General features: G+C 40.4%; 1 protein-coding gene across 1 annotated transcript in view; it reads right to left on the bottom strand.

Annotated features, from left to right (window-relative positions):
• Positions 1 to 211: 211 nt before the first annotated feature.
• The window catches only part of ZNF804B (zinc finger protein 804B), a 335,249-nt gene continuing 310,124 nt past the window's right edge, over positions 212 to 25,336 (bottom strand). Inside the window, exons 3-4 of the mRNA XM_067561704.1 lie at positions 7,178 to 7,308; positions 212 to 3,839 (exon numbers count right to left, since the gene is read on the bottom strand). Coding sequence (XP_067417805.1) covers positions 212 to 3,839; positions 7,178 to 7,308 — 3,759 coding nt within the window. The remainder of the gene's footprint in view (positions 3,840 to 7,177; positions 7,309 to 25,336) is intronic.

Genomic DNA, 25,336 nt, shown 5'->3' on the forward strand with positions numbered 1-25,336 from the left:
TCAATATTCGTATGCTGTCAACCATAACCTTGACTTTTAAATATTGCTGATGTGCTCTTACCAACATGATAGACTTCCATTTGGAGGTGTGACTGAATATGAAATAACAGTTTATCTTCACATTTCTTTTTGGAACAAAAGGGTAATAGTTTTGCTAGTTTAAATAACTAGAAACTTTGAAAATGTCTTTCACGCCAGGTAATTGCTGGGTCTAGCTAGAGCAAGAATGGTGGTGAAGATCTTGCCCTTGGAACAATGGCTGAATTAAAGGATTCAGCTGTAGGGCAGCAGATGCAGCTGCATTCAGATGTGGAGTGAATAAGGTAGGGATAAATGCAGTATGTGGCAATGATGGGAGGGTTAGATAGGAAGGGTGAAAGGGTGTGGTGGAGACCAAATGCAGTGGGCGTCCTGTCAACAGAGCATGGTGGGAAGGAATGATGGTTGGAGCTAAAGGTGAAAGTGATATGGGAGCAAAATGTGATTCAGAGAATGGGTGTATGTTGGTCAAGGAAAGATGGCCGCTGTGGGGATGTACGGAAGCGGAGACAGCAAAGCGTTGCAGAAGTGTATGGTGGATTGTGGCGATAGAAGCATGATGCTGACTGGGAACAGACTGAACTGCTGGTGTTGCAGAGAAGGCAGCTGGTCCCGTGGCAGGCAAAACTTTAAAATGCTTTGCCAGGAGTTGTTTCTGCATATGCTGCTGGGCTTGCAGCTGAAGTAACCTATACTTGTCTATTTCGTCAGGTGAAAATGTTATAGGCTGTTGAGTTAAAGGGGGGGAGATGGATTTCCTGTACATTTCTAACTCGTTTTCTGTTTCATCATACTTATGCATAGCACTGTCACAATAAGTGTTTAAATGCCCTTCTACTCGATGCAAGTTCATGTTTACATCACGTAGTTCTTCTTTGGTCTCTGTTGAATTAACAACAGAATATCTCTTAGAAGGAAAAGCACCAGGGAAATTATTTGGTACTGGGTCACAGCTTTGTATAAAGGGCTGTACTTCAGTAATTAAGAGATTTGATTGTTCCTTTATTGCTGTGTTCCTTTTTATGCTGGGAGCCTGATAGCCTATTCCTATTTGAATTATGTCTTTAAAAAGACAATTATCATAATCAGTGCCTGTTGTAAGAGTAACATTATTTGTCTGTGAAGCTTCAAAGTTGTCTTTCTTTGCACTGATTTCCACTGAACAGGTTTCATCATTCCTTAAATCTTTTTTACTTATATCGAGGGCTTTCTCAGGCATAGGTAACATTGCTATGTCACCTACTGATGATGGAAATTTACTAGCAACGTGAGTTTGTGAGTGATCCTCCAATTCCATCCCACAATTGTTTGAAAATTCCTCTGAACAGTGTGCTTGTTCTTGTTTTTTCTTAGATTGCACTCTTTCCAAAAGTAGCCTGGCTGTCAGTGACGATCTCTGTTCCACTGTATCTTTTGCTGAGTTTTCAGAAGAGCCAACATTAAATTTTTTTGACTGACAACTTACATTCTGCGCACCATAATGTGTAGATTCTGCTTTCCCTGGTTCAGTGCTGTAACAGCCTTCTGTATCCTCCTTGCTTTTGTTCAAATAATATACTGTTTCTTTTGAGAAGGATCCTGAACTATTGACTCTTGAGCTTCTGCAACTAGATGATCTTCCACTCTTTCTTGACTGTCTGGTAGAAGAACTTCTGGAGCTGTGGTATCTTCTACTTCTGCTGTATTTTCTGGCAGAATGTCTGTGTGTAGTTCTGCTTCGCTTTGATCTGTCTCTATGTTGTAAACCCCTATGTCTTGAATGTCTTTGATATTTAATTGTATCCCTCTGCATACAGTTTCTAGTTCTTAGACTTTTAGTGTGTAAAAGGTAATCCTCATCTGCATCATCAGAAGAGGAAATGCAGTTGTGCTTTCTGTGTTTACATTTGTGCCTTTCAACTGTCTTGTTTTTTCTTTTACAACAAAAGAGCAAATTATTTCTACTGTGATCGCCTGATTTGTGACTAGAGGAGCTACTTACATAACTAGTTGTACTGCTAATGGAAGCGTCAGAATAGCTAGAATGTCTGTCAGAAGATGACTTTTGGGAGGATGAGAATCTCCAGTATCTTGTATAATTTCCACACCCTTCATTTTCTGAATATCTGCTATGAGAACTTGATTTATAACCAAGGAAACTTCCAATAGAATCTTTTCCACTGTCACTTACATCACTGCTGCATCCCGACCAATTTTGAATGGATTTGCAGTTGTTTTGGCTCTCATGTTTTTCTTCAGAATAATTTAAATCACATTTTGCACCTTTATGCTTTTTAGTTCGAGACACACAGGGCGAAAAGGAAATGCTTTCATTTCCACCACTGTGTGTTCTTCTTTCACAGCTCTGCAAATGGTGCTTTAAAGATCTCCTAGGTGTTTTGGCATGGAGGCTTTCTTCACTCATATAATCCTTTTGTGAGACATCAAGGTCAGCAGGCACTTTGGGTATATTTTCATTCAAATCATCTGCAATATGCTTTTGACCACTTTCATTCGTTTCTTTCTCTATGTCTGAATCAGCTTTTGGCTCAGCCTTTTGGAGGGTTTTGGAACCTTTCATCTTCTTTGGTTTCAGTGACTGATTATCTTGTTCCTTTGACATTTGCTTGTCTTCTATTAAACCTGAGGCTTCCGTTTCATCTGCATTCATATTTGTAGAGGGCTCACTATGGCTTTCTCTGTTTGCTTCATGCTGTTTATGATCTCTATGGTTCACAGAAAGTCGAAAGTCAAAAAATAATGGATTGCAGCCATAGGAAATGCAGGGGGCAGTTTTTGTAAACAAAAGAAGTTCCGTGGGCCACTGAAGAGCAGTGCTGCCATCTTTGCTTAGTACATGAAGAAAAGGCAATGCTTTGGGCTTCACCTCATTAACCAAAGTCTCGCTTGTCAGCATTTCTCTGTTTCCATTCACAGTTCCTGAACCCTCACAAGATTTCTCTGTTTTGACCATACTGGGGTTGTAATGAAGCTCACTTGCATATGCCTGGTCAGCTGGGTGTTGTGGTGGGAATTCAGTTAAGAGGTCACTGAACGTGGTATCACTGTGCTTGTAACGGTTCTGCTGGGTACAAGAATTGTTAGTTTGGCATGGAGGTGAAATGAAAGTCTCCATCAATTTCTCAGTCTCATTCAACTCACCTTCTTGTTCTGCTTTTGCAAACGAACCAGTAAAATCCAAATTTGAAAGATGCATTTTGGTTTTGCAAAATGAAGAATGAGCACTGACAGTTTCTTCTAATTCTTTATCACTGTTTTTGTCATTTTCCTTTAGCGTATTAGTTTTCGCTGCCATATTGCTTGCTGCATCAATGCCCATTGAACCTTGTGGAATATTTAATCCTGTATCCACACTTGCTTTTGCATCCTCACCCAAAAGTGTGCAAGACCGACAGCTCTCAGGAGTTTGTTTCGTTTTATGCTTAGGTGATTCACTACAATCATATGCTTCTTCAGTGTTCTCACTGAAAACTGATGCTGATGACTCTAACTTTAAATGGGCTTTTTTAGAGAAAGAGAAAGACACTCCTGTCCTGTGACTATTGGTGCCATCTGAAAATGCTTGTGAGACCTGATTTCCAAGTGAACAAAGTCTCTTTGTGTGTGACTGGTGCCTGCTTAGTGTAAGCTCCTGTTGTTTCTCTAATGTGCTTCTGGAGAGACTTTGTCCTTCACACAGAACCATGCTCTTGGTACCTGCTGTGAATCTGCCATTTTTAGCTAAGAAAATTCCTTCTTGCAGTTGTTGCTTTTCCACCACCAGTCTGGGAGCTTTAAATACTGGTCTGCTGCCCTTGATGCTATACAGAAATAAATACATAAATAAAATGAATGGATTAATTCAATAATCGAATTTAAAATTCAGAAATTATTAAGATTTCTCAAGATCACTATCTTGACAGGGAATGCCATTAACGCTGCTGAAAGTGAAAGCTATTCGATTGTTTCTATATCTTCTAAATGCAATTCATCCAAGACTCGGCCACTTCTAAAAAAGCAAGGAAGTCTTTATTCTCTGTAACTGACGTGATTTTAAATGAGCATGTAGCCACATTTTGTATATCCAGCATCAATACAGAGTAAACTCTGGCTTTAGTAGCGTCACTGTGAATTTATACCCGTGTAGCTGAGATCAGAATGTGGCCTGTGATCATTCCTAGATCAGCTTTTTATAGGGTCTATGGGTCTGATTGTGAAGTGCCACATGAGAAACTCCAGCAAAAGGGAGATTTGTGCATGGCAAATTGGCGAATTGGGCCCTATGAGAGAAATTGGGCCCTATGAGAATTGGCGAATGGTGCATGGCGAATTGGCGAATTGGGTCCTATGAGAGCTGGTGAATTGGGCCCTATGAGAGAAAAGGAATTTTTGTCAGGTACATTACTCACTCTGATTCTTTCAGAATGAAGATGTTTTAAAGCTGTCTTCCTTTTTTTTCTTTGTAATATATGGGACTTTATTCTATAATACAATTCTTTTGTGAAACATTCAAAGAGAAGTTACCGTATTTCCCCATGTATAAGATGCACCTTAATTTTGGGGCCCGAAATTTGAAAAAAAATGTATTACATAAAGTTATTGAACTCAAGTTTTATTCATCATAAATGCAAGTAAAAAAATCTACAACCACTGTATAAGACGCACCCAGTTTTTAGACCCCAAATTTTTCGAAAAAGGGTGCATATTATACATGGGGAAATACGGTAAGTTTTTAAAAAAGCATCTAAGCTACCATAATACTTTGGTATTTTGCATAACTTCCTCTCTATAAATTATCTCATCTGTTTTATAATCCTTCTCCCTCCCTTTTTGATACTAAGGCATCAGCATTCTGTCTTTGGTGCATGCAGTTGACTTCCATTCATGGTAATGGCAATTACAAATGTGCATTGAGAGAGACTAGTCCCAGTACCCACCAGGATTTGGCTATTATTTTCACATTTCCTCCTCCTGTATTTGACGCCCTTGAATTCCATTTCTTCCCCTCTTCCTTAAATCTTTTAGATTTTGAATGTATAATTTACCTTCCTGGTAATTTCTTTTCAGTTCAAGATATTCTAATGTGGCTTTGACACAGAACTCTAGCAGTCTGTTCTAATAAAACCAACTGGGAACAAAAATGACTGCGCTGCATTTTTTTTTTTTTTTTTTTTTTTTTTTTTGCAGTAGAGATCAGACATATATGATCACTGCACTAATGGTCTCCTTACTAATGCTTTAAAAATGAGTTTTGCCAGACAAATATCTGTTCTTGTAATCAATACAGTGGAGCAGAACTAAGATGTTTTGTAAAATTATTGGTAGAATTATGTAATACACCCATGCCAACCACTGTGGACATGAAATAAGGGTTTGATTGAAACTAGAAAATATTGTAACCCAGTACAGGGCCAAATTCTACCTTTGTCTAAAAGTGCGAGTAGAGGAAGAGTGAGGTGAGTCCATTTATTTGCTTTGCTTCTGATGCCACTTAAAACCCACAGAGTCTTCCCACAGGTAAGTGAATTTCATCTGATTATGTTGTTTGAAAACACAACTCTGCTCTACGACTATTCCACTGCAGTCTTTTTTGGCAGAGCAGGTCAGAAATTTTTTTCAACAAAATGCTTTTTGAGGAAAAATGTTGATTCATCAAAGCCTGATTTGGATCCCATGTGAATGCCCTGACCACCGAGTTATAGAGTCAATCTCTCTTACAGTACTTCTGTGCATTGAATGGAGGTGTAATTTCCAGCTTGAGGCGACATATACACACTAGCTTTGATTGAGCTAGCACGTAAAAAATAGACCTGTGGTTGCCGTGGTTCAAGCAGTGGGAGGGGCTAGTTGCCTGGAGTACTATCCCGTCTGAGACCCGAGGTACATACTTGAGCGACTAGACTCTCCCACCCCTGTGCTCATGCTATTGCAACTACATTCTATTTTTCACATTCGAGCTTGATCAGAACTAGCATGGGTGTGTCTCCGCAAACTGCAAATTACAGCTCCAGATCAAAGTGTAGCTGTCCCCTAAAATTCTCCTGTTGGAGCTGTTCCACTTTGTAGAAGTCATTAAATATTCATTGGGCCAAAGAAAGAGAGAGAGACTGATGCTATAGCATGCTATAGGGACTTGAACCTGCATCTTCTATAGCCATGTGAAGGCCCTGCCTATTGGAGCACTGTTTATTGTGGGCTCTTGCATTCAGGTCCATTAGAAATTTCCAAAGGTCTTATTTTTGTTCTTCATAAGAAAGAAAACAAATTCTGAAAACTTGAAGTTTTTCATGGAACAGAATTCTTTTTTTCCAGCCAGCCCTAATGCATAGTGCTAAAATGATATACCTCAACCTTTTACCCAAAAAAGACTGCATTGGCCTAAACTCATTGTATAGTACACCATGAATTTTACTATTTCCACTCTAGTCTAAGCTTGGTTTATTTTTAACATAAGAATGACAGTTTAATTAGCCACTTAACTCATTATGGTCACAGATTAACATCAATTGTAGGTCTGGTAACAACCTACTCTGTTGAAGCATTTCATGTATGTAAGTGTCATTAAACAAAAAAGAGATTTCTCAAACATAAAGGTTTATTAGTATAAACATTGTACTGTATCTCTACTATTATCAGTTTAACTAGCAGTATTGGATAAATTTAACTGAGGTAATTACATCTGGTTTTCAGTCACGCAATGGTACTGTCATTTACTCTAGGGAGTAACTACCTAAATAGTCTGTCTACTAAAAGTAATGAAAGAGGATTTCCAGACTAAACACAGAAACATTAAGATCTATTTAGCCTCCTCCTTTCACTTTCTACAAACTACTAAGAGTTATACTAATCTATTCAGGTCAATTCTAATAAAGGAAAGTGCTGATATTGTTAAATCATCTTCAAATCACGCAAAGCAGAGCATCTTAGATTGACAGGCTACAAGGGAGAAAAACACACAACTTAAAAATACCAAGTAATTAATGCAGGAACTTTTGATTTTACGGTTTTCAGAACAACATTTGGAATCATGGATAACTGAAAATGGGTGACAGTATCTGTGATCTCTGTACATTATAGAAAGCAGGAATAAAAGTTTGAGATTTCTTCTGGGACTGAGGAAAGAGAGTGTTAAAACATAATATATATTTCAAACACTTGCCATTCAGACTGCTTCCGTAACTCAGCGAGCTGGTGGAGCCGCTTGAGTGCTTTTTCCTGTTTCTTCTCATCTTTCCATGACTTTGAAGCCACGTTTCGAGCAAATTCCCTTTGTTTTAAATCTTTCAGTCGCTGTGTGAAAGGAGTAAAAGAGGAAGCATTATAGATGTGCATAGCAAATGCCTTTCTTCTTACTACATTCCTGGGCTCCTGCTGAAGCCCGTGTTCAACAGGAGATCATAAAAAAGTGCTTAAAATTGTTTCTCAAACTGAGATTCAAAATACTCTTCACAGAATGTGATAAAATAACAGAACCATTTATGGCTAGTATCATACAGGCTTACATTAGATACGGATACACACACATGCACATCTACTTATGTATCGTATATATGTATGTACATTATATATAGGTACATTATGCACACATGTGCAGTGAAAACCTGGCCCGATTGAATTCAGTGGAAGTTTTGCCATTGCCCTCAAACAGATCAGGATTTCGTCCATAATATGTATAAATCTACTTGTATAAACTTGTTTGATCGTATAATATAATATGGTTATGGGACTATTACAGCAATGGGTGTGTAAGGTTCTGTGGGCTGCAGCATGCAGGAGGTCAGACTAGATGATCATGATCTTCCTTCAGACCTTATAGTTTCTGAGTCTATGTGGTGTACAGATACTTATGCATGTGTATATACTCACATGTGAGTAGGTGTGTCTGCGCATGCATATGCAGTTTTTAAAAGCCCAGTTGTAATTCAAGGGAGAAAAGGGGTGGCTGAAATATTTCATCAAATCTTTAATGATCAAATTCACAACATTTTTGTATACCTGATATGCCTAAATTTCAGAGAATTAATGCTGAATTCTAAATGCTGAAAATAATGAAGCCATATTCTATAGGTTCTTTGAATTCTTTAGTTCCCCATTGTCACATATCATAACTACAAAGTTTTGCACAAGTAAATTGTAGAAAAGAAGAAAGCAGCATTCAGCACAAGAAAATGATGACTGTGTTCTTAGGGAGAATGGTAATTGTGGTTTAGCTTAGAACTAAGTAAAATTATTAAGAGGCATAGGCTGCAATGGTATTTATAAGTAGCTGTGACATGAAGCCAAGTAAAATAGCCTATCTAAATAATAGGTAATAAGGCCTTTGACTGGTGGGTTCTATTACTGTAGTTGCAGAGCACCCTACACAGATTTTAGTAATTGTCAAGTTCAAATGACAGTGAAGTATATTTGAAACAAAAGTTGGGGAGGACAAAGACCACAAAACCACCTTCCACCACCAACCAGAAAAAAATTCAAATACAAGTGACTTTCTCCCTAGCTGCCTTCAACAAAACATAATGGTAAGTTCCACCTTCTTTCTAAATGCCCCAATCTTCCTTTTCCCCACCCTCCAGACATCAACCCCCGGGTTCTTCTACTTCTCAAAACTCTTCCATTGTCTCCAGAAAGCCCCCTTCCTCAAAATTCTCTAACCTCAAATCCCCATCTGCCTCTGAACCCACTAACACACTTTTACTCCCCTATCTTTCTGTCTGTCAGCAGCAAATAGAGCGTCAAGGGACAGGCCTAAGCTCTGCTGCTGGAAGGGCCTCAAGACTCTTTTCCTCCCCCGCTCGTCTGATTCCTCTTCTCCAGCAAGCCAAAGTTGGTGGATTACACATTGGTGTCTGCCAATGTTGAAAGCTGGGAGGAGATGTCCCCGTCTCTCCATATATTTATGCCCCAGTATCAGCTGGGCTAAGGAAGAAGTGGAATGCAGCAACTATGCAGTTGACACTTAATGATGCTATAGTCAATGGCATTAATAGGATTTAAGAAATGGAGAAAAGGGCTGTCACATGATGATGCTCTAATGACAAAAGTATTGTAACTATGGAATGTATGGTAGCTGCTAACTAAGCACTGCAAGCAGAGGTAACAGATCTGGCTTACCACGTAGTAGCAAAAGCAGGGGTACTGGAATAGAGGGAGCCATGGGGCCATGGCCCCCATCACTTTTAAAAGTGGGAGGGCTATCCTGCTCACTTTTTTCCTGCCCTAAGGGAAAGCAACTTGGGGGGAAGGGATAGTAAGGAGCGAGTGGCGGGCAGCACCTTGGGGGAAGAGGCAGAGCAGGTGTGGCAAGACGCAGAGCATGGGTGAGGCCTCGGGGAAGAGGCGGAGTGGGAGTGGGGCCTTGGGGGAAGAGGCAGAGCATGAGCGGGGCTTGGGGCTAGAGGAGGGAGAGGGCCACGGTCCAGGCTCTGATTGTCCCTCCACTTCTAGGGACCTTCCAGCGCTCCTGATCAGAAGCACTGGTCATGGAAGCAGGGATAGCTGTCGTTGAAACCCATCCTGCCAAATTCATACTTTGAGGTAATTAATTAAGTTATACCTAGAATGAACGTGGTCAATTGTGTTTCATTCAAAAGCCCTACGTGTTCTGTTGAAAGTACTCATAATTATATCTGAAGGCCACCAGGCGGAGTTTCAGACTTACTATTGTAGCTGTAGCAATATGAGACACAACCCTCTAAAAGAATATTTTGTTTCAATCCCATTCCCCCTGCTCTCTTCGACTGCACCCATAGTTAACCAAGATCCTGGGGAGGAGGAAGCCCATTACAATATTTAGCACTTTCATTTGAAGGGAAAATGTAAAAGTAAAAAGGGGCTGAATGCCAGGATCCCATCTGCATTTTCTGAAGTAATAGTTATCCCCCTCCTTACAAAAAGAAAATGGTTAAAAGGAAACTCATGCCAACAAAGTTTGTCAGACTCCCAAGAGGTGTTAGTATGGTCCTGCTTGAAGTCTAACGGCAATGTAACCATGTTAGTCCTTCCCTTCAAAGGAAGAAGGCTAAAACTGAGTCCAGGGCAATTAAATGTAGTTTTATAACAAAAAGTTAGTATTAGTAATAATCTGTTTAATATAGTTTCCACTTTTTTGAGCAGTAACCAATGTCTTGCAGCTCAAATTTCCTTGGAGGAGACATCAGTGACATCGAGTCTGGATATTGTTTTAATTACACATCTCCATGCGTTCTGGAATGGAGGTGGTCACAAAGAATATCCAGGAAATCCTTTCCCCCATCCTTCCCTGAAAGCTTATCCAACAATGTTTGTTCCCAGGCAGCTATTGTCCCCTAAGAATTTATGCTAATCAGACACCAAGTAAGACTGAGCATTTGCTCACATGTTCAGAAAGAGAGCTTGGAAGTGTATATGTAAAAGCACCACCTGGAACATCTGACATAAGATGGGAAAATATAGTAGTACTCCGTCAAGCTTCACCCACAAATCAAACTCCACCTACTTGAGACACCAACTGTCTCTCTTTCTGTTTAAAAAAAAAAAAAAAAAAAAAAAAAAAAAAAAGCACCCCGGGATTATCCAGGAGCAGCTAACATGTTTTTAAATACAAGTTTATTTTGTCCACATTAAGGGCAAACTAGTGATTAATATTGTGTTAGTTGATTAATGCATTTTCTAACATGATGCATTTTTTCAGTGGATACCAGCCCTCACAATAAGTTGCACACATCCTCATAAAATGATCCTTCCTTTCCTTTCTTATCTGCTTTGAACAGCAATGAATTAGTTAGCAATGTTGACATTTAAATTATGGTAACTGCCCATATGAATGACCACCCCATAAAGAAAAATGGGGCAGTTCACACCTTCAGAGCTATCATTTCACCCTCTGCGATCTCAGACAGATGTCATTACAGTGGTTATGTTTGTGTCCAGATGTTTAAAGGTCTTTAGGCATTGCTCCTGTAATCTGAATGATTGAAATATGGCCATTTGTATCATTAATATTACCACCATCAGACAACTGCAACAAATCTTGTATGAAGTATGTTATGTAAGGTGTCAATGGAAAAGTTATGAGTAGCTAAAGAATATTGGCCTGTTTAAATCTATGCATCATCACTGTATCTGAATGTATGAATATTGGCTCTGTATCTATATCTTAAATGGATTGTTCCTGGGGTAACACCCACAAGGCAATTGTGCCAGCACATTGTGAGTGGACTATTCAAGTTTAATGACCCATTAAAGGACACTTCACTCTAACAATGGGCAATAGAAGAAGCTCGACCCACCCAGTCAGTCTTCCTGTGGATGCCCCAGCCAGAATATGGGTAATGGCTGCCACTGTGAGTCAGCAAGTCATGTAATGGCATGTGACTTGCTCATATAACCCTGACTCCATCTTGTGCCTGTAGCTTTCCACAAACTGTGCTGTGAGCTTTGTTTTGGGACAGTAAAATTCCAAGTGCACGGCAGAGGGTATAAAAGACTCTTGAATCATCTCCATGTTGCCTCTTTCCTGCTCTGATTCTCTGGACTATGGACTTACAACTAAAAGGAGCACTTGAAATATGGACTGAAAACCTTCCAATCTGAAGTTTATTCCACCGTTGCTACAGACCTGTTATAAGAACTTTGTGATGCTTGTATGTATGAGATCTATTAACCATTTTAACTCTCTTCTTCTTTTCCTTTATTAATCAACCTTTAGATTTTAGTTGCTAACGGACTGGCTGCAGCATGATTATTGGGTAAGATCTAAGTTATATATTGTATAAGTTATATATTGTTATATATTTATATATATAAGTTGAAGATTATATTGAAGATATAAGCTATATATTGACCTGACTAAGTGGCTGATCTTTTGAGATTGGAAGGACCCTAAATGTGATGAAATTGGTTTTCAATAAGCACTCATCATAGAGCCCAATGTCTGGGTGGTGAGATAAGGGCTGGGATGCCTAAAGAGATTGCCCTTTATGCGATTTATTAATGAGAGTGGTGAGACAGAAATGTACTTTTGTTACTGGCTTGGTGTAATCTAATGATAGAAAAACCACCAGTTTTGGGGTGAGTCTGCACTATTTTTCAGCAATTTTCCTGAACCTGGCATTCTCAGCTGTGACCACCGAGGCATGATGACAGCTCCACTCAGCATTGCAAGGCCTAAGGGCCATTGCGAACTAAATCCCATTTTCAGAGGTGACTTTAGGGACATAGGCGCCTAAATCCAATTGACTTTCTGTGACGTTTCTGACTTTCTGAGGCGTTGACTTCTGTAGAACTTGAAGGTGCTCAGCTGAGCTGGCTGGAAAATTATATTTCCTTCCCACAAAAATTTTTGATTTTTTTGGATAAAAATGTTATCCCAAATTGGGCAGAAATAGCAAACATTTGAAATTTTTCATGGGGGGAAACATCCTACAAAATTCCATTTTGGGTGACCCATAATGGAAATTGTCAGCTTGCTCCCAGCTGCCCAACTCCCCAGGCAACTGCTTTCCTGTGTTGCCCAATTCTTAATGTAGTGGGCTGCCTGGGCCATTGGGCAGCCCTAAGGCAGCTGCCCTGAGAGATATCAGAAGGCGTCTGGTATCCATTTCAAATTTTGACAGAATCGCTACATTCACACAGAACATTTCTATTCCGTGAAATCAGAATCTTCCAGTGGAAAAGTGTTCCACTGGAAATTTTTTGACCAGTTCTAGTGCTCAGTACTTCAGAGGACTGGATGTTGAAATTGCACATCTGCTAATCCCTATTTAAAATAATCAATCAAACTTTCAATTCCTTGAAAACTAACAGTGTACTTTTCACCCACTTTCTTAGATTTCCCCTTCCCCCCCATGCTTGTTCCCCATTTCCCACTGCAATTTGGCACGGGTATCTTATGGTGCCCTTCTCTCTTGAACACTTCTCACTATCTGTAATTTATGACAATCATGAATGTGTAAAACAAGATTCTTTTAACCCAAGAAAGAAACTTCCATTTTAACAATATTTTGAGCCCAAAGTGTAAATTAGATTGGAAATAAAATGAAAATCACTTTTTTTCTGACAGCTTCCCAAACTTTACAAGAACATAAAGTTATTCAAACAATGAAGATCTCATTCTTCACAGAACAATGCAAGTAGCCCTTGATTTTTATTAAACTGTTCTACTTGAAGAAAGGGCAAAGAAACACATTTGGAAAATGTCCTTTGGTCACTCTTGCTGTGTTTTAGCTGTCACCATGAGCTGCTCAGTAGCTCACATACAGTATTCATGAGGAGAAACAGAAACAGTTTCTACCTGTCAGGGAAACAAAGAACAATGTGAAAGCTAGTACTGTGGAAAGCAGGTACTGAAGAGTGGTGCCATTTCACTTCTTTGACTGTCAGGATTATAATCAACAAAGCAAATGGCCCAGCACTAAAAATAGAACACCTAACTGTATTTTTGCTCTTTAACGCTATACAGCAAGTGTCAGGGAAATAGGGAAAAAGAACACAAAGAACATAGCTACAATAGACAGGTAGTTGAGAACTCATCCATGAGAGATGAAATTCAAAAATTAGAAGCATATAGGAGGTGGACAGAGATTCTCTTTCTCAACTCATCCACTCATCAAAAAAAAACCTGCAGTGGCACAGCACAGTAATTATATGGTCATCACAGTTAGACATGTAGGCTATATTTGTAAAACAATGCACCTGCATATTGCAATTACTGCTGCTACCAATTTATGTTAATGACATGAACAACCACACTGACATGCTCTTGAATGTTTTCAACAGGTGGTGCCGAACAACATAAAAATCATTGTGTCCCTAAGTGAGAGCATTGAACCAAACAAGTGAGCATGGCAATTAATACCTATTTAAACGGACAATTGCATTTTTCATAGAAGTAGGTGCTTAACTGGGCATCTAAATTAGGTTTGTGTAATAAATTATGATTCATTTAATAGCACTCTAATGTTTTTTCTTATGGCTCCTACAAATAGCATTACCAAGGAATTATATATATATTTTCATAAATTATATGTATAATTTTTTCCTATTTAAAAATGTTCCTTTGTGTTGAATGTTTACAAGATTGAAAAGATGGTTGCCATAATGAAAGTTACTCTTGTTATATAAACACTCACATAGAGTATTAAAAGAAAAGAAAAGAAAAGAATATTCACTATTATGGAAAAATATAAATGGTAACACACCTTAGCTATATTGGAGCCTATAACTAATACTCTTAGAAACTGATGTGTACTGATTTGCCTATTACTTTATGCTGGTGTAATAGCTCTGTTTAAGTCAGTGGAGTTACGAAGGTGTATGTGAATGAAGAATCAGACCCATAGAATCACATTCAAATTATATTTCATAGTCCAAGTAAAAACAAAAAAGTCTCCCAAGCCTGTCTTGAGGACTTTTTTATTCTGTAAGGCACTGGGCACAGTGCAATGATCTTGCCTTAAAGTTACATGGACCTGATTGTATAAAACTTTAATTGGAATTTTACCATTCTTATGTGAGGTGCATCAAGACAGACAGTGTAAAGTGCTTCAATGCCTCACTGTGCAACCTGCACAAGTGTTTGTGATTGTTGCTCTCTAGCGGCTTGCCTGACAAAAAAGATAGAAGGCCTAATGTTACTAACACCTAGCGCCAGTTCTCCTTTAGCTACAGTAGTAGGGGGCCTGTGTTGTACGAATTAAAGTCCTGAGTTCCATTTCTCATACTGCAGATGAATGGCTTAACTAGTGTCTATGCTTTTGCAGCCATATGTTGATTACAACAGCACCACAAAGAAGTAAAATGTATGATTGTATGTTTTTGGTTTGGGTCGTGGAGAAAAATGAGGTGAGAGAGAGATCTTTTTAACGGCTTCATAAAGGATACATAAGAAGGGATAGTTTTTCAAAGTACTATTTAGAATCAGTATTTCAAGGGAATAAATATGACAAATGATAATATCTGTGAAAAATAAAATGAAAGGCTGTATTAGGATTCAGACTGTATTAAACCCTGCGAGGATACCCTGCATCACAAAGTGTGGAGAAGATGTGATCTCCTGATCCCTACCTGGCCTTCTCCCTGCCCCTGGAATGAATCTCTGGCCTTCAGAGCATACTCACTGGGTTCAGGGACTAAGGGAGCATAGTGCTGGTGAGGTAGTTGATGGTCTCCTTGACCACACTGCTAGGGATGATCTTTGGATCATGTCCCAAACAGGTTTGACTGAGCCTCTGCATACAAATGTCCTAGAGATGTCAGGCCAAATCAGTCCAGCAGTGGCATAAATAGTGATGCAAGTTATGCAATGAGGACTAAATTCAGTTCCCATTTACATTGATGTAAGTTTGAGGTAACTCTATTGACATTGGAGTTACAGTGATGTAAAGAGGAGGTAAAACAGCAGATTTTGTTCCACTTGCCATTCCCACTTATTGTTAAATGGCAAATCAGTGCAAGTTATATTACAGTGTCACTTACATTCAGTTCTTTTTATCATTTTATACCCAATCTATACCAGTAATATTTACCATCTTATAATCCGCTGCAAGCCCAGAAATAAACATGGGAAGTGCTTTCACTTTACGCAGCAGATGGCTGAATTTGGCCTGCCATGTGCAATATTATCATTTTTGAAAATGAATCTGCATATTCTTGGGTTTTATATACAAAGCATATATACTTTTATTTTTTAGTATACTGTTTACTCTGTTCAAGAACTCATTCAGTGTCTTCTAAACAAAGTCATAGTACAAGGGTTGAACACTGAAAATAAAAAGACAACATGCTTTTCAATAATTGTATTCCTTTTAATGATCCTAAACTATAAGAAGAATATATTGGAACCAAAACCATTATTTGCAAAATAACTTTGAACTACTAAGTATCAAATGAATATGTTAAAGTCATTACAGAACATAATTAGACTCTATGTCTGAAACTTAGTGTATTAGCGGTCTAAATGTGGGGGGAGGGGAAGGTAGTAATAAGGGAATTTGCTTTCACCATGGCAACTGACATTCTAAAATTAAATTTGAAAGACTGTTACATAAAGGACTTAACCACAAGAAACGTAACCTAAAAATTAATGCATAATTCTTTGTTTGTTTTAATTATAAAAAGTACTACCAGTGGTAGTCTACCACAGATGACTTTAAATGTGTGGTAGTGACATATTTTGTGGTAGCTTGTAGTACAGCCGACCTTAGCAGATAGGATGTTAAATCTATCTCTGCCTTGTCATTTTCTGAGCCTTCCATATGCACATGCCCAGCTCAGCAGGTGAAAGCCCCATGTCCAGCAGTGCCAGAAAAAGGACAGGGTGGCACATTAGTGGGGGTGGGGGCCATCTGTGTACCAGATTCCCAGCAGATGGAGCTAGATTCCTCAATCCTGGCAGAGGGTTCTGGCTCCTGGGCAATGCTTCATGGGAAAGTTGAAGTTTGAAAAGTGCCAGTTGTGGCAGATCCACCGGGCAGGGAGGCTCGGGAGCCACCTACCTATGGAGTGGAACATGGGGGAAGCGGAGCTATTGTCTCTGGGATGTCCCAGCAGGTGAGTGGAAGACACCGGTCTGAGTTGAGATCCCACAGGATTCCCAAGAGGGGAAGGAGATGGGGCTGGAGCAGAGCAGGGTGTAAAGTCCCCACACTGGGTATCAGGATGAGGTTCTCTTGGGCAGGGCCAAAACCCTAGGGAAAGGGTAGAGATCCTGAGGGGATCTGATTCAGGGTGGGGGAGAAGGGGAGACCCAAGGGAAAGGGGGGGATCATGATGCCCAGCCCCATGGGACAGGAGCTGCCACAACAGGGTGAGTGCGGGGCAGTCCCTTAAAGAATATTTTCACCAGCTTCCTTTGCCTATAAGAAGTAACCACAATGTAGGCTTTTACTGCTGCAGCTGATGCATTAAAACTTCCCTAAAGTGAGAGTTTTGTCTGCCTTTCTGGCCTTTGGAGAAGTCCATCTTTGGCAAGATTAAAATGGTTATTCAGCACATCATTAGTCTTGTCCTGTGATTCCTGCTGTCTTTGGAGGCTGCAGCCAAGTAGAGCCACTCAGTCCTGCCCCCTCATGCTTTCATGCTGTGAAAAAACACTTTGGAGCCAGATTCCTTTGGAGACTAACAGGCTAGATCAGAGAATATATTTGTCCCTTAAGAGGGATTTAGGCAGTTCTTCCTCCCACAACGTAAGAATGGCCATACTGGGTCAGACCAATGGTTCATCTAGCCCAGTCTCCTGTCTTCCAACAGTGGCCAAATCCAGGTGCTTCTAAGGGAATGAATAGAATAGGAAATTATCAAGTGATCCATCCCATAGGCCATTCCCAGCTTCTGGCAAAAAGCAATCCCTATCTATCCTGGCTAATAGCCATTGATGGACCTATCCTCTATGAATGTATCTAGTTCATTTTTTAATCCCGTTATAGTCTTAGCCTTCACAACATCCTCTGGCAAGGAGTGACTGTGCGTTGTGTGACACAATACTTTTGTTCGTTTTAAGCCTGCCACCTATTAATTTCATTTGGTGACCCCTAGTTTTTGTGTTATGAGAAGAAGTAAATAACACTTCCTCATTTATTTTCTCCATACCAGTCATGATTTTATAGTCCTCTATCATATTCTCCCTTAGTCATCTCTTTTCCAAGGCGAAAAGTCACAGTCTTATTAATCTCTCCTCATATGGAAGCCCCTAATAATTTTTGTTGCCCTTTACTGTACCTTTTCCAATTCCAATATATCTTTTTGAGATGAGGTGACCAGATCTGCACGCAGTATTTAAGATGTGGTCATACCATAGATTTATAAAGAGGCAATATAATATTTTCTGTCTTATTATCTATCTCTTTCCTAATGATTTCTAACATTCTGTTAGCTTTTTGACTGCTGCTGCACACTGAGTGGATGTTTTTAGAGAACTATCCACAATGATTCCAAGATCTCTTTCTTGAGTGGTAACAGCTAATTTAGAATCCATCATTTTATATGTATAGTTGGGATTATGTTTCCCAATATGCACTACTTTGCATTTATCAAAATTGAATTTCATCTGCCATTTTTGTTGCCCAACCACCCAGTTTTGTGAGATCCCTTTGTAACTCTTTCAGTCTGCTTTGGACTTAACTATCTTGAGTAGTTTTGTATCATCTGCAAAATTTGCCACCAAAATGTTTACCCCTTTTTCCAGATAATTTATTAGTATGTTGAATAGTACTGGTCCCAATACACCACTATTTACCTCTCTCCATTCTGAAAACTGACCATTTATTCCTACTCTTTGTTTCTTATCTTTTAACCAGTTACTGATCCAGGAGGGGACCTTCTCTCTTATCCCATGACCACTTACTTAGCTTAAGAGCCTTTAGTGAGGGACTTTGTCAAAGGCTTTCTGAAAATCTAAGTATACTATATCCACTAGATCACCCTTGTCCACATCCTCTCAGAGAATTCTAGTAGATCGGTGAGGCATAATTTCCCTTTAGAAAACCCATGTTGACTCTTCCCCAACAAATCATATTCATCTCTGTGTCTGATAAATCTGTTGTTTACTATTCGGCATTGGTGAGGCCGCATTTAGAATATTGTGTCCAGTTTTGGGCCCCCCACTACAAAAAGGATGTGGACAAGTTGGAGAGAGTGCAGCGGAGGGCAACAAAAATGATTAGGGGGCTGGAGCACAGGACTTATGAGGAGAGGCTGAGGGAACTGGGCTTTTTTAGTCTACAAAAGAGAAGAGTGAGGGGGGATTTGATAGCGGCCTTTAACTACCTGAAAGGGGCTTCCAGGGAGGATGGGGCTAGGCTGTTCTCGGTGGTGGCAGATGACAGAACAAGGAGCAACGGTCTCAAGTTGCAGGGCGGGAGGTCTAGGTTGGACATTAGGAAAAAGTTTTTTACTAGGAGGGTGGTGAAGCACTGGAATAGGTTACCTAGGTGGTGGAATCTCCATCCTTAGAAGTTTTTAAGCTGAGGCTTGACCAAGCCCTGGTTGGGATGATATAGCTGAGGTTAGTCCTGCTTTGAGCAGGGGGTTGGATTAGATGACCTCCTGAGGTCCCTTCCAACTCTAATATTCTATGATTCTATGATTCTATAGTTTAAACCAATTTGCCTGTTACTGAAGTTAGGTTTACCAGCCTGTAATTGCCATGATTGCCTCTGGAGTCTTTTTAAAAAAATGGCATCACATTAGCTATCCTCCAGTCATCTGGTACAGAAGCTGATTTAAATGATAGGTTACATATCACAGTTAGTAGTTCTGCAATTTCACATTTGAGTTCCTTCAGAACTCTTGGGTGGATACCATCTGGTCCTGGTGACTTGTTACTGTTTAATTTACCAGTTTGTTCCAAAACCTCCTCTAATGACACCTCAATCTGGCACAGATCTTCAGATCTGTCACCTAAAAAGAATGACTCAGGTTTGAGAATCTTCCTCAGCCATCAAGACCAATGCAAAGAATTCATTTAATTTCTCCACAATAGCCTTATCTTCCTTGAGTGCTCCTTGAGCATCTCGATTGTCCAGTGGTCCCACTGGTTGGTTAGCAGGCTTCCTGCTTCTGATGTAATTACAAACATTTTTGCTGTTACTTTTTGAGTCTTTGGCTACCTGTTCTTCAAATTCTTTTTTGGTCTTCCTAATTATATTTTTACACTTTACTTGCCAGAGTTTAGGCTGCTTTCTATTTTCCACTTTTGCCTACAACTGCTTCTTTTATTTTGTTATTTAGCCATGGTGGCACTTTTTTGGGCCTCTTAGTATGTTTTTTAATTTGGAGTATGTATTTAAATTGAAGAACGGGGCTCTCTCATATTTTTAGTTACTGCTTCCCTACATCTAACATTTTAGCCTCCGGCAGAGAGAAATGAAGCTGGGGAGATCTGAGCAGGAAAATTGCTAGGAATTGTAAGGTCAAGTTAACCACATCCCACTGAAAAAATAAAAATGGTCTTTCACCACTTCAACTGATTACAGACAGAAGAAGTGGTAATATCCAATTTCTGCTGCATCTTAGAGTTAACAAGGACGTTCACTCTATCCCTCCTGACAGAAATAAAATGCCAGGTCCAATCTATTGAATGGAATGTTTTTGGTTTCTTGTTTAGGAAAGGTTACTGGTTCAGAAGAGACTGCAAGCATTGCAGGTTTGTTAGAAGAATTAAATATGAAATTCATTCTTACACTGACTAACAACAGCAAGGAATTTTGGGTTGTGGTGCTTTTCAAGCAGAATCTCTGGCAGGGAGATTGACAAAGAGGTAAAACTAGCCACGTCAAAAAGTCTCCCTATATTTGGAATATTGATGTTTTCAGCAGACAGAAGTGTGTTGGTTTGAACTGATAACCTTGAGAGGTATTTTTATTATTATTATTATTATCATTTGACAATGTAGGCCAAATCTTTGTCCCCCATTCAAAGTTTAAGTAAACAGGCTTTGTGCCAGAGAGCTTTTTGCGGGTTGGGGGACAAAGAGCCCACTTTGCAGCCACTCTCCATATGCTGGAGGCTTTTGTTATTTGTGGATTTAACATAGCAGTGGAATTACTTTATCACACTCCTGCCTGTCTTTCACCCCAGTCCAAATCTAGGGAATGTTCTACATTCATAAAGCACTGCTCTGCAGTGTGAGTCCACCTATTTGGTCTCTGTGAATTGAAGGCTCTCTGCCCTCACACATCTATACAATGAACTCCTGAATTTAGGGTTATCTGTCCCCTTGTGAGGTGGCAGTGTGTGCTGTAGGATGCTGCGTGTCACTGGAGCACAGTGTATCTAGTTTGTCAAAGTCTAAAATATTTGGGGGGGAGGATAGTGTATGCATGTTGGTACGTTGACAAGATCATTGTGGCCCTGACCTCTGATTGGAGCTATGACTCAAATATCTACTTGTATTATCCATTTTTTCACATGTAAATATTACAGAATGCCCAGAAGGTAAAGATAGGTTATGTAGTCAATCTTCTACTAATGCAGGAGTTTTCCCTATAAGAATTTCACAGTGCTTCATGCAATCAAATATTTGATTTTCTGCCATGTTTTTTTGAAGATGGTCAGACAGTTCTCACTGTTAGCATATGTATCCTATATTTTTCTTTGCCCATGTTAATTTCATTATCACCAAATATACCACGCCAGGTTCACTTGTGCCAGTGGGAAACAAAATCAACTGTATCTAAAGGAAGACCACGTGTTCTGAAGAACCCAGAGACCTAAGGGATGAATCCAGCCTACCCTTTTAGATCACCTTCAGCATGGCCACCAGCTTCAATGTAATGAATAATAACAACAGTAGAATCTAGTTCTTACATAGCACTTGTCTTCTGTAGATCTCAAAGCACTTTACCATTATTATACCATTTTAAAGATGGGGAAATGGAGCCACAGAGAATTGAAATGACTTGCTGGGGAAAACAGACAGTAAGCTAAAGCCACACACAAAATTTAAATATGAAAGAAACTTTTCCCATTATTTCCTTCAAACAAAAAATGGAATATAGTTTATCTGGTGCAGTAACCCAGAATAAACCTATTCTGTTTAATTTGTGTGATTCTGTGCTAAGAATCTGTACTACAGATGTTTACAGGCTTTGTTCCTCCTGATATTTATTTCCTTACTTTACTGGTGATGAAGTTAGATTCACCTGATGGTATTTGCCATGATTGCATTTTTTTCATTTGTGAATATTTGTACTACTTTGGCTTTTGCCCACTCCTCTTGTACGTCACCATTTCTTCATGACTCTTTGGAAATAATTGAGTAATTCCAGAAATTGTCAGCTAATTTTCTTAAATTTCCAGTGCTTTGGATCTTACTCTGCCCACTATAGAAGCTTCTGTGGTTCACCCGCCATCTCCTTGTCCAGTTGAAAAACGGTTACTAAGTTTTCTATAACTGTTGTTCTTCAAGATGTGTTGGACATGTCTATTCCACCATACATGTGCTCCAGTGCACGGATGTCAGAGTTTTCCCCTTAGCCGTACCTTTCAGGACAGCAAGAGGACTCTTTGCTGCCTCGCACAACAGGCACAGACATAAAGGGCTGAGCTGCCCCTGACCCCTCTCCACCACCCAGTCCTGTAAGGATCTGGGAACAAGAAGCCAGGTCTACAGATCCTGGAGCAGCTGATATTCCTAAAGTGCCACTGGGTGGCCATGCTGAGCCACAGCCAGGAAGCATAGTGGAGAGTAGGCATTCAACTCCATCTCCTGCCTCCTAATTCTAGCCCAGTACTGCCTCTGATCTCCAGTCTCTGACTCCAGCTTAACTCAGATCCTGATTCCTACCTCCCAATTTTAACCTAGTATTGTCTCTGATCTCTGGTCTTCAAATTCTGACACTGACTCTTGTTTATGGGACATGGCCTTGCGATTCTTCCAACTCCTGCCTTCTGACTCCTGTTCCTGGTGGACAAACCTCAGCCCTGCTGTGACTACTAGGTAAACCCACCTAGACTCCAGTCCCTTACAGTTCCTTCCTGCTGGAAAGACTCCAATAGTGTGGGAAAGGAGGGCAGGTTATGGAATGGACTTATGCAACACTTCTCAAAGAACAACGGTTATGGAAATGTTAGTAACTGTTTGTTCTTCTTCAAGTGATTGCACACTTGGAGAAAGGTCTGAAGAGTGTAACCAGGAGAAGCACCTCATCATGATAGCATAGGCCATGCTGAGAGTTGCAAAATTCGCTTCATTGAGACCCATCTGCAGAGCTGTTCTGGCGATCAACTTACCCTCCTGCAGACACTTGTCTTTAATGTTGAGACTGTATTCCACAAGGTAAAATTGTACCATCCCCACAAAGCTTCCTCATTTGTAATGGTAGATGGCACAACATAACTGTCTCCAACTGCAAAAGAGTGGATTCAAGGTACTATGTCCCCGTCTCAGGGGTTTGAGCATCTGTAAAACTATCCCCCTCCAGGCTCCTTTGTAGTGGCAGCAGCCAATGAGAAAAAGAAACAGGGGCACCAGACATGAACCCCGCAAAATAAAGAGGACAAGAAGCTGGACCATAGGTGAATTAATTTGTTTATTTGAAGGTATTGTAATTGGGACAAAATTTAGACTTTTTCACTAAACAGAAGTCTGAAAGAATTCACCACTTCTGTGATTTGGTGATATGTTAGCAAGGGTCTGTAGACAGGCTGCATCCTCTTTTGATGGATACTACATCTGTTTGACTATTTTTTTAGTCAAATGAGTGATTTGCCAAGACTTCTTCCCATAGTCCATATTCTGAGTGTTCTTTTGGCAATATCCTCTTGTAACAGGGCTTAGCTTCTCTTCTGCCTTGTTCCCCCCAGAAACTGCACAGACTCCAGGGGTCATGCCTTCACTGAATATTTTTATTTTAAGTTCCCTGCACCATTTACACAGCAATCCCTGTGTAACAGTTTATTTACAGTGCCACCATGCCTTTTGGCCTTCTCCCTGGGATCTGAGGAGAACAGAAGCCTCCCTCCCCTGAGGCCTCTGTATAACTGGGCTCAACTAGCCTTGGTCCCCTCTCTCCCCTTTGCACTTCCTTCCTGACATTACTGGGGTCTTACTGGTGTCAGCTAGAGGACCTTAGTAGGCTCTAAGATAGCCTCTTTTATAGGGAGAGCTATTCTGGTTGGAGATGTAGATGTCAAAATGTCCATCAGCTTGTGTGAATTTTCCTGGACCTCCTCCAACTGGATATCTAGGGCAGTGGTTCTCAACCAGGAGTATGCGTACCTGAGGGTGTATGCAGAGGTGTCCAGGGGGTACATCAACTCATCTACATATTTGCCTAGTTTTACAACGGACTACGTAAAAAGCACTAGCCAAGTCAGTACAAACTAAAATTTCATGTAGACAATGACTTGTTTATTCTGCTCTATAGTGTTTCTCAACCTGGGGGCATGACCCCTAAAGGGGTCACAGGATGGGTTTAGGGGGTCATAAGTGCAGGGCCAACATTAGGGAGTAACAAGCAGGGCAATTGCATGGGACCCTACATCACAGGGGGCCCCATGAAGCTAAGCTACATGCTTCAGACCCACCCCGGAGGCTCAAGGCAAAGCCCAAGCCCCACTGTCTGGGGCTGAAACCAGACTCCTTAAAGGGGTACAGTAGTCTGGAAAGGTTGCAAACCACTGGTCTAGGGCCATAGCCATCCTCCTCAACAATTTTTTTCTAGACCTTTAATCATTTTGTTGCTCTGCTCTGGACTTTCTCCACTTTGTCCACATCTTTCCTGAAATGTGGTGCCCAGAATTGGACACAATACTCTAGCTGAGGCCTAATCAGCATGGAGTAGAGAAGAATTACTTCTTGTGTCTTGCCTACAACACACCTGTTAAAACATCCCAGAATGATGTTAGGTTTTTTTGCATCAGTGTTACACTATTGACCCATATTTGGTTTTTGATCCACTTAAATCCCCATATCCTTTTCTGCAGTACTCCTTCCTATGTAGTCATTTCCCATTTTGTATTTGTGCAATTGATCATTCCTTCCTAAGTGGAGCACTTTGCATTTGTCCTCATTGAATGTCATCCTATTTATTTCAGACCATTTTTCCAGTTTGTTTGAATTCTAATCCTGTTCTTTAAAATACTTGCAAACCTTCCCAGCTTTATATCATCCACAAACTTTACAAGTGTACTCTTATACACGTTTTAAATTTATCTCTTCTTGTGACTATGGTAGTTCCATACCTGTCGGTACTGGGGAAGAAGGTTCAGACTCTGAAGAAAAGGGAGCCGGGGACATCATCTCTGGCTTTCCCCTAGACGGTACTGCTTTGACCAGTACCCTGCTGGCCAAATCCAATGGAACTGCCCAGTGTGGCGGTGAAGGCACTGATGGCAGTACTTTGGGTGCCGGTGCCTTCTGAGTCTCTTGATTGGCTAGTGATGGCGACACCAAGAGGTTTTAGCAACTGTCACATGACCTCAAATGCCTCAGAGTGGTTGGTTCCAGAAAGACATTCTGTGGTACCATGGCATGAGGAGATGCTGATGAAGGTGCTTCAGGAGCCTGTTTCAACAAGCCCATCGTGGGCTTTGGAGTCAACAAACTTGTCTATTTAGAGATGTGCTCTGGGGCGTACTTCCTCCTTGACTGCACTCCCAAATCTTTAGAAGAGATCACCCACTTTGCCTCTTTTCGTGATCCTGGCACTGTCCAGGTTCTAATGCCTCTTCCTTGGTACTGGCAATGCTGATGTGCCTCTCAGTAGCAGTAGCGCTAGCGGGGCACTGCTGGTCAGTGCTGAGGGGCTCGGTATCCGGACCAAGGTAGAAGGCTCAGCTGGAGAATGTAGCGCTGATTCGAGCAGCAGATATTTTAGTCTGGTTGCCCTATCCTTTTTTT

This window comes from Emydura macquarii, unplaced genomic scaffold (assembly GCF_026122565.2).
Source record: "Emydura macquarii macquarii isolate MOO-44397 ecotype Brisbane River unplaced genomic scaffold, CSIRO-AGI_Emac_v2 contig_2422, whole genome shotgun sequence".
Classification (NCBI taxonomy): Eukaryota; Metazoa; Chordata; order Testudines; family Chelidae; genus Emydura; species Emydura macquarii.